General features: G+C 47.1%; 1 protein-coding gene across 2 annotated transcripts in view; it reads left to right on the forward strand.

Moving 5' to 3' along the window:
- Positions 1-15,411, forward strand: part of ASPM (assembly factor for spindle microtubules) — a 1,022,684-nt gene that overhangs the window by 516,030 nt on the left and 491,243 nt on the right. For both annotated transcript variants that reach the window (XM_069641523.1, XM_069641524.1), the window contains exon 17: positions 5,497-5,625. In XM_069641523.1, the coding sequence (XP_069497624.1) occupies positions 5,497-5,625 (129 nt within the window). The remainder of the gene's footprint in view (positions 1-5,496; positions 5,626-15,411) is intronic.

A 15,411-nucleotide genomic window follows, 5' to 3' on the forward strand; every position in this document is an offset into this window, starting at 1 on the left:
GCATCTCCATTTTCTGCTCAAACTTCCAGTGCTATACTGATGACATCCAACTAGTTTTCAGGCTTCCTTCATCCACCTCCTCTCCTTCCCTCATCTCCGATTGCCTAACCGCCATTCAAAATTCGTGTACTGCCAACCATCTTTGTCTAAATGCCAATAAGACTGAGATCCTCCTCATTGGTACACCTTCTCCATCCTTTCCCCTCACTCTCTGGCCAGTCTCCCTTGGACCTCCTACCCCTACCTGTGAGGCTAAGAACCTCGGGGTCATCTTCGACTCCACACTTTCCTTCTCCGCACAAATCTGACGTCTCTAAAAAATCAAACTTCTTACTGAACCTCCTTAGAAGTTACCTGACTTTCCTCTCCTTCCCTTAGAAGCTCACCGTCTCCCAAGCTCTGGTTCTCTCTAGGTTGGTCTACGGTAACAGCCTCTTTCTAAATCTACCTGCCTCCTCCACTCTTCGTCCTTTGCAACAAATCCAGAACAGGATTGCGAGACTTGTCCTTGGCCTCAGGCCCTGGGATCGTATCTCTCCAGCTCTGAAATCCTTTGATTGCCTCTTTGTGGATGCAAGGATTACATTTAAAACACTCTGCATTGTCCACAAGGCTTTCTAAGGTCTGGGTCCAAAATACCTTCAACTATCCCTCTGTAAATGCCTCCCCTCTCGAGCCCTGCGCTCCTCTACTTCTAACTCCCTCAGGGTCAGTTGTTTTTCAAAGAAACAAGCTGGGGGTAGATCTGTCTTCGACTGGGGCCTCCCGTTGGACCAGCCTACCGGCCACCCTGAAGCTTGAGGAGAGCCATCTCTGGTTCCTGAAGCACCTCAAGGCCTTCCTCTTCGCTTTTGCCTTTCCCCTTCTTCTCACCTGGTGATCTGTTTTCTCTCGGCACTGTGCACTTGTCTACCCTCTGTCCTTCGGGCCCAGGTACCTGCTCACCCTGCCACCTTCCTGCACTGCCTCCGGGCCACCCCTACACTGGGGCCTGTACCTGTACCCATACAGTCCCCTCGCACTTTTCATCTGCACCTCTCAGATATACCCTTTTCTGACTAATTTAGCACTTGCCACTTGCTGGCTGCACTTCGACTGCTCATCGCCTTTAATTATTTAATGTATTATTTATTCTGTTCTTTCCTCTGTTCGCCACATTCCACTTCTCCCCTTCCATGAACCCCCCGCACCCCCCCCTCTTTCCCTTTTCCATGCACTTGCTCATGCATATGCCAATGGGCATAGTAAGATTGTTGTTTTTGTTTCTCCCCATTCCCCTCCCTTTGTCTGGTCACTCTCTGAAACACTTGTGTATGAGCGCAATACAAATAAAACATCATATCATACTCTGTTTAAAGATCCAGTCACAAACTGCCTGAAATCAGAAGCCATGCTGCCCTTGCCACCACACAAGTTAGATTTGGTGGAAAAGAAGGTACTAATCAGTTTCTGTCACATAGCTACCTCCTTTCTTTTATTAAAAAACTTTGTGAGGCAAGGTGATGAACCTTGTCCTGTTGTTGCTGGTGTGCATGTCATTAAAGGTAAAGAAAACCACATGTGGTGGCCGCTCCTAGATGCGATTGACACTTTTGTCCACCAGAAGAACACAGTGCTATAGTAATGACATCTGCGTGCATCATTACACTACTCTGGTCGTCCGTTTCAAGCCAGAAGTGCAGATCAAATGCCAGACAGGTTTGACGGAGAAGGCATCTTCAGAAAGAACACTGAAGGAGCAATTCAAAGTGATCATAAGGAGAATTTAAAATTTGTGTACTTCGGCTTTGGGGGAAACTGTTATCGACATACAGGTTAAGGGGAACATCCAGATTCCTCCAACATACTTCTTGCCGGTCTTTTCAAGTACCATCTGCAAGATATGCTACTGTACTGGAGGACTGTTCCTTTTGAACAGCACACAGCCTTTGAAGTAGTTTGGTCCAGTTGAAACGAAACCCTATATCATCACATACATGCACACCTACACACACCCCTACACTACTACACACCCCCTACCCACACCCCTAACTACTACACACACCTACCCACACACCCCCTCCACCACTACACCCCCTCCACGCACCCCCCCAGAACCCCCCTACACGACTATGCACCCCCCTATACGACTACACACCCCTACACTACTACACACACCCCTACACAGGATTTTACTTCAGGGCGGTTGCCAGTAGATGTACATGTTCAAACTAGGTGAATGCTACTACCATTACCAAATCCAGTTACTCAATGGTACCTAAAGAACCCACGGTACATGGTTTCATTGATCCTAAATGAGTTCATGCCCTTGACACTGCACCAGAGTGACAGGCAAGGATTTTCTTCCTGAATTTTATTCTTTCCTGGTCATGAAATGTCCTTGTCTAAGACACTAGCAAAAAACAGAGTAATAGCTGGGGAGATTTTGAATTCTTTCCTCTGGCATTGCTCTGAGGAACCTTCGAGACAGTTTTTTTAGCCTGCCATGCCATTACAGTTTGGAATGACCATGTGCAAATTGGGTTCTTGGGGTAGTTTTCCTAAGGTCTACCAACAGGTGACGCTCTATAAAACTACCCCTTGGTATACAGGCCCCACCTCTAAGTATAGGTCTGTACTACCCAAAGATCTGGTAGAATGGCACAGCAGCCAGGCTTATTTAAGCAGCAGTATGTGAGCTGTAGGTAAGCAAAATGGACTCAGTAACTATAGTCCCAAAGAAGCTCTCTCACACTTGCAGTTACAGTAAAATAGACCTTTATTGTATATACACAAGGCAAAGTTATATTCAGGTAAGTACTATTAACATATCACACTGGAAAACCTGAGCAATATTTGAGGTTAGTAAACCAATAGTAGGGAAATATACAGTTCATGACCGCAGTTCAATGGTTAAGTAAAATCACTTGTCATAGTCACTCAGAAAATGTTCTGTTTTAGGAATAAAAAGGGTTATTCAGCAATAGCAGTTCAATACTTTTAAAGACTTGTATTACTTGTCAGTGGCTTCAAAGCTTCAGTAGTCCATCCCTATCTAGGTATGAGTTCTTCAAAGTCCGATTGGAGGTGAACGGGTAAGGCACAGCAGCAGAAAAGGCAAAGTTCCAAAGGATATCTTGATTACAAGCAAGTATGTTCCTTTTGATGGTCAAAGATGTTTCAGGGACTTCGGAAAGGCTCCCTAAAGGCACACACGTATTGGGCTTCGGTGATCAGTATGGGTGAACACCCAAACACCGGAATCGGCACTCCAGCAACACAGGATAGAAAGGACTTTCATCACAGAGTTCTCCATACTCCCAAGTTGGTCTGCATTTTTGGCGCCTTGTCACAGGCTCCAAGGATTAATGTTTACTGCATGGTCAATCCGCCTCGATTCTTCGATCCTGTACTCTGGTGAGGGGACTTTGAGGAGGGAGATCACGCTTGTCTCTGGAGGTCAAACTGGTGCTCACCAAAGTTCTGGAAGGATTAGTTCAGGGGAAGACTATGCACTGCACCTGGGTCGGAGGTCTCATGGTATTACGGTTTGCAGCCCAGGTAGGTCACAGCACATCGGGGTATGGATCGTTCTGCAGGTCATCTTATGGCGAGTTGGTCCCACCAGCGAAAGGGAAGGAGTTGTCCTTCGGGGCTCCTCTGTCAATTCAAAAACGGGGTCAGGACAGCATTGTTCTCCTTGTGGTTGCTGGAAGGGGCTGCAGGTGTCTCTGGTAGTCTTCTGTTTCAGTGGTTGAGTTGCCTTCTGCCCCAGGAACATCCCCTTTTATTAGGATGTACCACTCATCCTCTGCAAACTCTCCCTGCAGTCAACCCCCCCCCCTCCAAACCCCCCAGTGGGAAATGGTTCTTTTGAGGCACACCAGAAGACAAAGGATAGCAGAGTTTCGCGATCCTCCCATGCTTCCTGTCCTCGCAGACACACTGGAGCCTCAATGGGCTACACAAAGTGCCCCCCCCCCCCCCCGAAGACAAAACTCAAATCATGGCCTCTCCCTTCTAGGATGGTAGAAGGACCCAGAAAGAACCACACAAGAAATGGCTAAAAAAGAAAGGAGCCATCATGTTGAAACAAAGGTGACCCTTCTGTGCATAGCCGCAGCTGTGAATCCAGCCTGCGTGCAAGAATAGCACAAAGGTCGGTAGAACAAGTCCACTGCCAGCCAGAACTATAGAGTTGTTACTGTAACAGACCTGTCAAAGGAGCAGAGAGAAAGGGGATACTAGGTAACCCCTCAGCACTCCACATAGGGTGATGTGTGGGTTCTACGTGATTTCGCCGACCTATTTTTGGTCGTGGTACTTCATCGCCGGATTTTACATCGCCAGAAACTGTTTTTTTTTTTTTTATTCTGGGGGGGGGGGGGGGTTCCCCCCCCACAGACCACCCCCTTACTATTATAATAATACCCCAACAAAACACCCCCCAAAATAAAAATTAAACGGGGTTTCTGGCGATGTAAAATCCGGCGATGAAAAGTACCACGACCAAAAATAGGTCGGCGAAATGCGTGTATACCGATGTGTGCTGATCTCTCAAAAGGAAAGGCTAAGGAGGATAAAGAGTATCCTTCTAACCTTAACCAGTAGTTCTTAAGGAGAAATAAAATAATATAAAAAGGAGAACCTAAAGACTCCCAGGAACACTGCACATAGGGTGCTGTGCGCTGCAAAAGTGAAACAAAGATGCCTTTTTAAAAAGGTATAGAGGAAAGCATGGCTTCATAAAAACACAATGAACAGGGTTCCAACGGTCCGAGCAAAAAGAATGAATGTGGGGAAAAGACTCCCCTTATTCAGGAGAATAAGAAAAAGGTCCAGACGTCCAGCAAAAGACAATGGGGATGTCACAAGGAGAGGGGTTTAAGTATAAAACTGATGAATCTCCTTAACAGTCAACCCCAAACTGCTTGGTCACATCCCCTTCGTACAAGATTGCAAGCGACTCCAGACATGCTTCAGTCTCCTTGGCAATCAAGATTTTGATGATGTTCTTGACTCTAGATAATCCAGGAGCCTGGAAAAAAGGGCAAAAAGGACTACTGGTACAAAGTTTAATTTTAGCAGCAAAATAAAATGTGTGACTAATTTGTCCCATAAAAGCAGTCGCTCAGTTTTTTTTCTCTGCCAGATAAAACCCTGGGTGGAATGCCGACGGAGGGAAAGGTATCCTATTAAGAAATTATTTCATGCATTTAACCTATTCTCGTTTTCATCAAATGAAAACAAAAAAATCTGTTACCCATCTGTGCTGCGATTCCAGTATGAAGCCTAGTGTTAAATGTCCCCAACTTGCCCCTTTTTATAAAAGCTTTCAAAAGTAAGGTGGCTGCAGTGAAATTTGACAATCAACAATTTGGATGCATGGCACAATATATAGGAATGCCTGCGATTATTTTTGTAATATTTCAAAGCTGTAATCGCTTTTTGCCGTCAACATATATGTATCAATAAACTTGGTCTTCACTTCTTGCCCTGCCTCGTTTGTTCTCACAGGTGGTTATTACGTATCTGTGCTTCCTCTGTGCACGACTTCTAGATCTTCGTAAAGAAACCAGAGCGGCACGTGTGATTCAGTCATCCTGGAGGAAATACAAGATGAAAGCAGAACTAGAACTTCTTCAGGTATTTAACTTTGTTTTTTCTTGTGAACACCGTAAAGGTGTTAGACAATTGTTTTGTTTGAATAAATACTGTTTAAACACTGACTTGACAGTAAATTAGAAAAGCAATGAAATGAGCTGCAGATCTTAATTGAAATCATGTGCTGTTAACGCTGTGTATAGCAACTAAAACACAAATGTTGTGCTTAATAGCAGAAAAATCCATTCGGACTGCTTTGATTAATTGTTCCCAAGTCCTTTTCTTTAGTTCGAATCTTGATCTGTGTTAGTCGATAAAAGCTAGCTGTTTCTTGGGGCACTTCCAAAGCATATAACCCAGGTGTCTATTTTACAGTGCTTTGAAAGTCTCTGCAGGCTCTATTCCTTTCTAAGCTTGGTGCTGAATGAGCTAGTATAACGTGTCCTCTTTGGTTTTATTGGCATAAAGGGGAAACTTTCCTCTGCCTGCTTTTATTTTTTTCTCCCCTGTTTACACTATTATCATTGCCATAAAAGCAGACTTTTCTGGAGTGGCCTCGCCATAGGTAACCCTCTTCACAAAATCCTTTGTTCACCTTTTAGGTCATTTGTGTTCGATAAGGTTTTTATTTTTCTGCAAATGTATGGCATTCAACTAGGTATAGACACCAGCGCATACTGGATGCTTTTGGTGACACTGCATAGAAGACTGCAGGCTTTGTCTCAAGATAAACACAACAAGTACATAATACCAGGGTCTTCAACAGTTAGCCATATGGTAATCTGTTCAGTTAAGATCATTTATTAGCTTCAGGGCTTGTATGGGTGCACTTGAAATATGGATGTCTAGAGCTTTAGCCCTGAGGATGGTGGACAAATGGGATTGTTCTGTTAGACCTCAATTATTCTTGTCTGCAAAATCCCAGTACCACACTTGGATTGAGAAGTCTGTCCTTTTTATGCTTTTAAAATCTCCTGTCCTTTGCCACCTCCTGATTTCAGAAGGAAAACCAACTCCCCCTTCTTTAAAAATGTTTGTACTGTTGTATTGCGATTGTCATATCCCTAATTCCGTTTCGAGACCGGAATGGGACTCTGGAGCAGTGGAAAGCTTGCCTCCACCAGGACACTTTCCACAGAGATGTGGCCTTAGTGTAGGAGCTATAGGGCACCCTTCAACCCTTGGCTTGACCCTGATTTGAGTAAGCAATGTGTGACCATAACGGTCATTAATTTCTGCAGGCACCTCAGAGGGATTTACCAGCAGTAAAAAGACTTGCATAGGGAAGATCTTAAAACCAAAAGCGCAGCTAGATACTAAAGTCCTGGGCCTTCCTTCTGTGTGTGCCCTTATGGATTGTGGGAGATCTGCACGTATTGTTAAGAGACAAACTTGGATCAGTCACAGTATGACCAGGAAACAAACACAGTGAGATACCTTGTGCCAGGTTGCAGGAGTAAGCAATAAGGGTGATCTCTGCCCAGTTTTGAAAGGCCTGCACTTGGCAACAGGTAAAGACAATGGCATAGTACAGTGAGCGACTACATGCTCACAACCTATGAACTGGGCTCCCCGCACAGATGAAAAAGCCATAACTGGAGACCTCTAAGGGGCGCAGACGGTGATGGCCGCCTGAATTTCTGCTCCGGCACCTGCTGGAATATATGGGCTGACAGTGAGCTTCTACCGCAACCTGATCCAGCTGGAACTGTGCACAGCTGCCAGAGATACTGTGGTGCAGGGTGTGTGGACCCCAGACTTGTGCAAGTGGAGCCCCCAGGTCGGTAACGAGCAGCAGCAGGTGCCATGGATCAGCAGCCTGAAGTGAGCACAGTGTTGGTGCTGAAAAGTGACAGCAGAGGCCTGCCATGGTGACAGTTCAGCAGGGAGGCAGCTTCAGAGGTCCGACATGTAGCAGGGCCCTGGATCTTGCCAGGCTCGGAAAAGTGACTGCAGCCCAGAGAAAGGTGCAGAGCGTAATTTCAGAGTAGGTTGCAGAGCCCCAGCCCTGCATAGCACTCCAGAATGTTGCCTGCTTACAGCAGCAACCACATAGAGCAAGGTGAGAGGGCTGCAGCCCGGGGAATACATGGAGAGGCCCGATGTCACAGGAGCCGGGTGCTCCAGCCAGGGGTAAGCCAAGCAGGGGAGCGAGGCCACATGAACAAGGGACACCATGGTGACAGCCACTAGTGCGGCGGGGGAAGCCACTACACCGTGAAGCCCTCTTTGAGCAGGCATAGCAGTGGCCGAATACCCCATAGGAGAGCATACCACACTGCCAAGAGTCTTGAAGCTACTCCCAATGAGGTGGCATTGGGATTGCCCGGAGAGCCAGCTGGGGCAACAACAGCAGAGCATTTGACAAAGCAGACGAGGAGCAGGTTCTGGGTGGCAGCTCTTTCCAGCCTGGCAAGGGGAGAGTGCCTAGTGCCCCCCATATGGTGAAGTGTCAAGAGGAGGCCGACCCACAAAGGACGGGTTGACACAGCAGGCCGGTGGGGTCAGGGGAAGAGTGTGAGGTCCCTGACACACAAATAGAGGGGGAGGTCTTGGTGAGCTGTCAGCCTGGCATCAAGGAAAAGAGGAAGACACAACGGGTCGAAGGCCTGCCCCGTTGAAGAATGACAGCAAAGTGGACCGTGCCCAGAGAGAAGGGGCAGGAGGAATTGCATCCCTCCAAAAAATACCAGAGACGGGAGGAAACTGGGACCGGGGCAGCTGCCATTGAGCAGATCATGGAAGGGGCCATGATCAAGAAGGACATTGCGGGTGTAATGGCCGAAATAAGAGCCTTTCGCCCTGGCATTCAGACCTCAATCTCGGAATTGCGAGGCCAAGTGGAGAAGACAGAAGGGAAGATGAGCGACTAGAACAAAACCAGATGAATGCAGACTTGGTGGAGATGCAATTAGATGTCTGGATGATGGATTTGGAGCTCAGGGAGGAGGTGGCCCTAAAACCTGATGATCTAGAGAACCGGGAGCAGAGAAATAATGTTTGCGTCATCAGACTGTTGGAAAGGGAGTGCGAGACATCCATCAAGGTTGAAAAAAAAGGTGCAGGACATAGTGAATCTTCTTTATCAGTCCGAAGGAGGGAAGAAGGTGCTGATTGAATAGGACCACAGAGGTGGAAGGGCGTTTGGAGGCGGCACTCGCTCCATAGTAGTGAAATTTCTCCATTAGAATTGTGTCCTAGTGCCTGTGTAAAGGACATTGCAATAGTCTAGACAATATAAGTGCTCTAGCTAAGGTAATGCAGCTGTCGGGTGATAAGAATGGTCTACAGGCAGTGATGAGCTCATATGTATAGGCTGCCGCGGAAGCAGTGGCTTTGACTTGTCGAGTCAGAGTTAAAGACGAGTCCAGGTAGAAGCCGAGGGTTTTCACTTCATTAGATACTTAAATGGTGTTACTAGCTATGTTGAATGATTTGAAGGAGTTGGGTAGTTTGTGGAGTTGGTGTTGGGAGCCTAAGAGGAGGAGTTCCGTCTTGTCGTCATTTAGGCATAGCCCATGTAGGGCCATCCAAACTTGGATTGTCTGGTAGATTCTGTTTAATGACTCGGAGTATGTGTCATAGGAGCCAGTGATCGGTATGAGGTTCTCGGTGTCATCTGCATAGTTAGTGTAGGTGACACCCAGTTCGTCAAGACAGTCAAATTGAGGTTTTGTGAATGTTATAGAAGGTCGGGGAGACAACCTTGGTACACCGCAGGTGACCGGGGCAGGTGCTGTTGCTGAGAGCAGTAAGAAAACTCTCATGGTTGTCTGTGAGGAACGATTTTATCCAGAGGATTGAGAAGTGTGCTGCTACGGCGAGATGGTTGCAAAGTATACTGTGATTGACTAAGTCGAACGCTGCAGAGATTGCCATTGTCTTTTAGCGCATCCATTTGTATCTTAAGGTCAAGTAGAGCAGTTTCACTCCTGTGTTTTAGGTAGAAGCCAGATTGCGGATGCCAAGGAGATTATTGGTTTCCAAGTAGTGCGGAATCTGGAGGGAAGCTGCCCTGTCCAATATTTTTAGATAGGGTACTGTCGTTATATGGCTGTAGTTGGTCGGTGTATTGGGGTCTAAAGTAGTTTTTTTAATAGTGAGTATCCAGGCATCTTTGAGATTAGTAGGGACAGAGGCACTTTTGAAGGACGCATTAATCAAACTGGTGATGAATGGAATCAGATCAGATGCGCATTCTTTGATTAGTGAGGCCGGGCATGTATCCCCCTGACATCTTACGGTTTAAGGATAGAAATAATGTTTTTGGTTTCATTGGTGGATATTGGAGAGGATTCGAAAAGTCTGTCAGGTTTGTGGGTGATGGGGCTGGGAGTCGGATGAGTTAGCTTGAGGCTTGTTCTTTTTCCTTGGATTTTGGTTTGCAGAAGGGGGATTTTGTCTGTTGGGGCTTTTTGAATGCTGGAGGTGTAACTGGGGACTCGGTTCTCTCAAGATGGAGAAGTGTTCTTTGGATTTAGATTTAGCGTTTGAGATTCTCTCGTTGTAGGTGGTACTTTTAGCATGCAGGATTGCCTGCTTGTAGTTATTCGAGGCTGTAACAAAGGCTTCTTTATTCCGAGATGATCGAAATGTTTTCCAGTTCGATTCAGCTGTTCCGTTCGATTTGCGGAAGGGCTTTCAGGCTAGGTGTGTACGAGGTTTGGCTTTCAGTAAAGTGATGGGCGCTGCTTTGTCGATGGCTGTAAGGTTTGGTTTTACAGGTCGACTAAGGCAGAAGGGTCATAAGCTTGCGAGTCGTGGAGAGTTGTGATGCTGCGGAGAAGCAGAAGGATGTTATTGGCTGTGATCTTTCGTGAATTTCTGGTGAATGGGGCGGGAGCCTGAGGAGGAGTAGTGTCAATTCCTGCATTCTTGCCTATTTTGAAGGTGATTATGTGATGGTCCGACCAAGGACAATGGGAGTTGGAGGGGATGGTGCTAGGTTACAGGCTTTATGTGTAGGGTTATGTGTGCGTTGCATGAAGCCTAGTGAGGAGATGGTGTTGGCTACGGATCATGCAGGATTATCTTTAGGGTCGTTGAAGCCCAGGTTGAAGTCACCTAGAAAGGTTATGGGTATTGGTCGTAGTTTGGTGGACAGGAGTTCAGCTATGTCGTCCGCAAAGGACGATATTTGTCTGGGAGGCCTGTAGATCAGGTGTATATTCAGTGTGATTGTGGGAGAGATGGTCATTTTGATTGACATTAGTTCCCCTGTTGGGAAAGTTCGGTTTGGTGATGCCCAGATGATGATACTATTCTTGGCGATAATGGCTACTCCACCCCCTTTATTAGTGGATGTTAGGGAGAATTCTCATCTATGGCTAATTTCCCTCACCTAGTGAGTCCACCAGCAGCTTTGCTGGACTTAAGAGTGAGAGCTTTTTCCCCACTCTTACCTGTGTTGTGCTATGTGTTTCCACCTGTTTTTGTGATTGTGGACTCTGAAGTACACCACTTCAGTAGCCCTCTTCTTTTTGTGTCACACAGCACCTTCAGTGCCGTGGCACAGGGTTGTCTTTGAGACTTCCCTTGACTCCATTTCTGAGGCGACTACCGTCTCCGAGAAAAGGGTAAAGTTACCATTAACTTTACTTAATCTACCACAGATCCAGTACACCCCATCTTCCATGGAGTACTGGAAAGGCTTAATTCGTATCCCTTTTTATCTGTACCTCCTAGAGCATTGTTTTGCTCTTTTAACATTTAGACTTGGCTGGTGGCAGTGGTATCTACCCTAACTTTTCTACCGCGATTATATTAGATAAACGTGGTACTGTTCTTGGTTATTATATTAGCCTCGAACATAAACCCGCTTGACCAAATAGTCTTTCTTTTGTCTCCGGTTGGGTTTATTCAACATTTCTTTTTGTTAAAGTCCTTCTTGTGTTTTACTTTGCGTGGCAAACTAGATTTGCCTTCTTTGTTCACGTCTTTTGGCGGGCTTCTGCTCAGAAGCCCTCCTCAAGGCGCCTGGGTGTCTAGGTGGGCTGAATGTGAGGGAGGGGTGTAGTCACCCCCTGCACAGGGTATCCTAGGAAACCCAAGTCGCACTTTGTCATGATTGGCCAGGGTAGTTGACCGGGCTGGACAACCCCCCTGCTGGGTGATTGACAGCCAGGCTGTGTGAATGGGGGTTTTTCGCATAAAAGGCAGGTCTCTTGGGCTAGAAGTCAGAGTCGCCACTGGAATTACAAGGAACTGAAGAGAAGTGGAGAGAACGACGGCTGCTGCAACTACCCCGTCCCGGTGAAGCCCTGCTGCAGTCCTGAGCTATCTTCCCTTCAACGACTCAGAGAAGATCCAGTCTGGAATCTTCTTCCCTTGAGCTTGGTGGGGATAACCAGCTCATCTTCCACAGCCAGAGGATCCTCTTCCTTGGTCGAAATCTCTGCACGCTGCTGTAGTGGTCCGGATAGCCACCTGAAGAGCCTCCCCTGTTTTTAAGGAGCGCACCTTTTATTCCTCGTCGCTGCTGCCAGCTTCATCCCTGTGTGATGCAGACCCCCTTCAGACGTCGTCCTTCACAACGAAGCTCCAGGAATCGTGGGTCTGCGGGAAACCAACAGGAACAACTGCCATGGCACCAGCTGCACCATTGGAACAAGGTACTGTGTTCTGCTTGTGGAAACTGGGTGAATCCCTTTTCTTCATTTCCAAGGCTTGCCCTTGTCTTCCCTTCTTCTTATAACTTTTGCTTCCGAACATTGACAATATCAAAGTACATTTGGCTACGTTGAATCGTGAACTATCTGACTGTGTGATCTTAGGCAACAGGCCCTGGTGTCTTCCGACTCTGGCTCCGGCCCTTTGACTTTTGAATTCCTGTCTTGAGTGTTTCTTGATTCTGCCTGCTTAACCAAAATATTGCCCGTGATTTTTGCCTCCAACTCCCTCTGGGTATCTCGGGTGCTAAGTGTGTTTTTCCCCGGTAGCATTTCATGTCACGGATACGCGTTTATTTAGTAGACCGAACTGTCAAAAAGTGATCGCAGTCGTATTCACGATAACGTGTTTTGTTCGTAACACCGGTTCATTCAACACAGGGTACTTAACTTGAGACTTACTGTACAAAGTGAATTGTTTAGCTGTAGTGTATTTAAAGTGGGGTTTTTATTTGAGTTTATTAGAAGTGTCGTGTTTATAGCGAATGGCTAAAAAATAAATGTACTTGTATTTTTTACCTGAAACCTTGAGTCAGTGTTTGCTTGAGTCACAGTAATTTTGGTCCCTTTGTGTAATCTCTGCTACTGCTCATATACTCTTGAGGTAAGCCTGGCTGCTCCGCCACTGCTACCACTCTGACATAGTAGTACAGGCTTGTACCAAAGGTAAAACTTGTATTGCCACCTGTAGTCTTAATTGTGTGTAGTGGTCCCTAAGGGCACTGCACAGGATTCTGCCTAACAGTGGGCCTGTCGGTCCTATGTATGTAGTAGTTGTCCGGATTAGCAAGCGAGAGGGCTGGGCCTGATGCTCCATGGAGCCACGTTTGTGATTGCCAGGAAGTCAAGGTCATTGGTTTTGATCCGGTCTGGATGTCGAGCGCGTGGGCTAGTAATGATCTGGTGTTGATGAGTGCACCCTGGATAAAGGGCCCTTTCATATGAGAGATGGCAATGGGCGGTTGCTTGGTGTTAGGTGTTTTGTGGTTGTTGCAGGGTAGATGGCTTTCTGAAATTCACTTAGGCTCAATGCATCCCATAGACCACTTGCCTGTCTGGTTTGAGGGTCATGGTTTTGTAACCTCTGGGTGGCTATTAGCTGTGGCGCGTGCATAGATGGGGTCTGGAACTCAGATGAAGGTTCCTCCAGGAGATGGATAGAATGGAGGTTGTGGACTGGTGGTTATGGAGCTTACTGGAGAACCTAGGTTGTCTGTGATTTATATAGGCCGGAGTGTTGGGGGCAGGTTGGCTTAAAATGGTAAGGAGTTGCTTTCTTCCAGTGGATTCTATCCGGTGTGTGTTGGAATTATGTTGCTGGAGTTTCAGGTTGAAGTGATACAGATTAACGTGATGCTCAATGAGAGGGGGTAAGAAGCGGGTCGGTGAGATGGAGGAGTCTGGAAGCTTGGGCAGCATGGTGGATACCGGTGTGGTTGCCAGGTCAGTTATGTGGAGTGCAAGTGGCGCAAGTCTGCGAGTAGTAGATAAGATAGTTGCCAGGAGTGCCTGTGATATTTAGCGAGTTACCTAGGTGGCGGGAGTCTGCTGGCACCGATAATAGTTTGCTGTGCAAATTAAGGTACACACTAGTGCTAAGGTGTGCTGGCGCTAGAATTCGGGTTGCTAAATGCTTAGGTGGCATGGGATTGCAGACAACAATTACAATTAAATCTACATTTGGGACAGAAGCTCTGTGCGTGGTAAGCTAGCGCTGTGATGCAGGTTGTGAGGTACATGGGGGGGGGGTGGGGGAGACTGCAAACAGCAGTAACAATTAGATGTGCAGTTTGGGCCTGAAACTCAAGGCGTGGTAAGCTCTGATACAGGTTGCGAAGTACATGGGCGACTGCAAATCACAAATAGTAATTTAATATGTAATTTAGGACAAAAACTCATGGCGAGGTAAGCTCGCACTGGGGTGATAGTTGCTAGGTACACTAACAATTTAATATGTAAGGGGGCGTGGCCAACAGCCATGTAAAACAGATGTGGACGTTGAAGCTCCTGCGGATCCGTGAATAGATATGCCTTAAAAACAGCAAAATAAAATTTGAAAATCAAAAGTTGCCAGCACAAAGAACGTCGGCGAGGTCGGCGAATTAACTTGAAAGCCTGGGCTGACGAGATACGCTGAATATCCATCTAACGAAACAGGACTGCGGAAAATGGTGGCATGCAACGTGGCGCCGGCTGGAGAAGAGCAGCAGGCACGATAGATGTGAGAAGGGACAGGGGACGTCTGGGAAGGCTAGCGAGCCCAATATACCCCACACAGCAGGGAATGTACGGCGGAGAAGGAAGACATAAACCTGGAGCCGCGGTCCTGCCGCGGCTACTCAGAAGACCCAAGCCGGCAGACTCGAAGACGACGGAGCGGGGATGGCGAAGTGCAGTGTGGACCTGAAGGAAGAGGAGTCTCTGCGACCAGCACTGAGGGAAGGTTGCAGGCAGATTCTGGAGATCTGTAAGGGGAGACTGCCCACCCAGATCATAGACTGAGGCAGCTGGTGAGCGGATAGCAGAAGTACCAAATAATAGAGTGAGGAAGTGCTCATGGCAATAAAAGCAGCAGGCGGAGAGCTGCCATAGTGCAATGGGAGGCAAGTTACAATACTTTAAACAGTGGGACAGGCAGTAAGAGGAGCTCAAGACAGTGCAGTAAGGAGTGGGGGAGGCAGGAGATCCGTCTGCGAATCTCCATAGAAAGATAAACTGCCTGCTGTACGTGCCTTGCCAAGCCCATACCCTACACAAAGAAGGTGGTGCCGGTGCAGCAGGGAAGTCTGCCCGAGCGCCAGACCAGTACACACGCCTCCCCCTCCAACTAGCCCTAGGGGAAGGCACAGGCCACGGGCGTGGGACGATGGATCAAGCACATAACCCAAGAGCCTAGTAAAAGGTAAAACTGCTCCATACCCTGTACCCTCCAAGGGAGGTCAAGATAAGAGGGTGAAGCCAGACGTGTAGCTGTAGCTACATCATACACAGCCTGATAAGACTGAGCCATCAATGCATATTTAAGAAAATTGAACATGAGGGGCTGAAACAGATCCTTCTAAACATACAGGGCATCACAAGCAGCATTTGACCCAATGTGAACAGAGCCATCATAATAAATTCAATAATGACGACCTAGTGGTGCAGAGGCATACCCTGG

Source organism: Ambystoma mexicanum, chromosome 1q, assembly GCF_040938575.1.
Source record: "Ambystoma mexicanum isolate Mex_15411 chromosome 1q, UKY_AmexF1_1, whole genome shotgun sequence".
NCBI lineage: Eukaryota > Metazoa > Chordata > Amphibia > Caudata > Ambystomatidae > Ambystoma > Ambystoma mexicanum.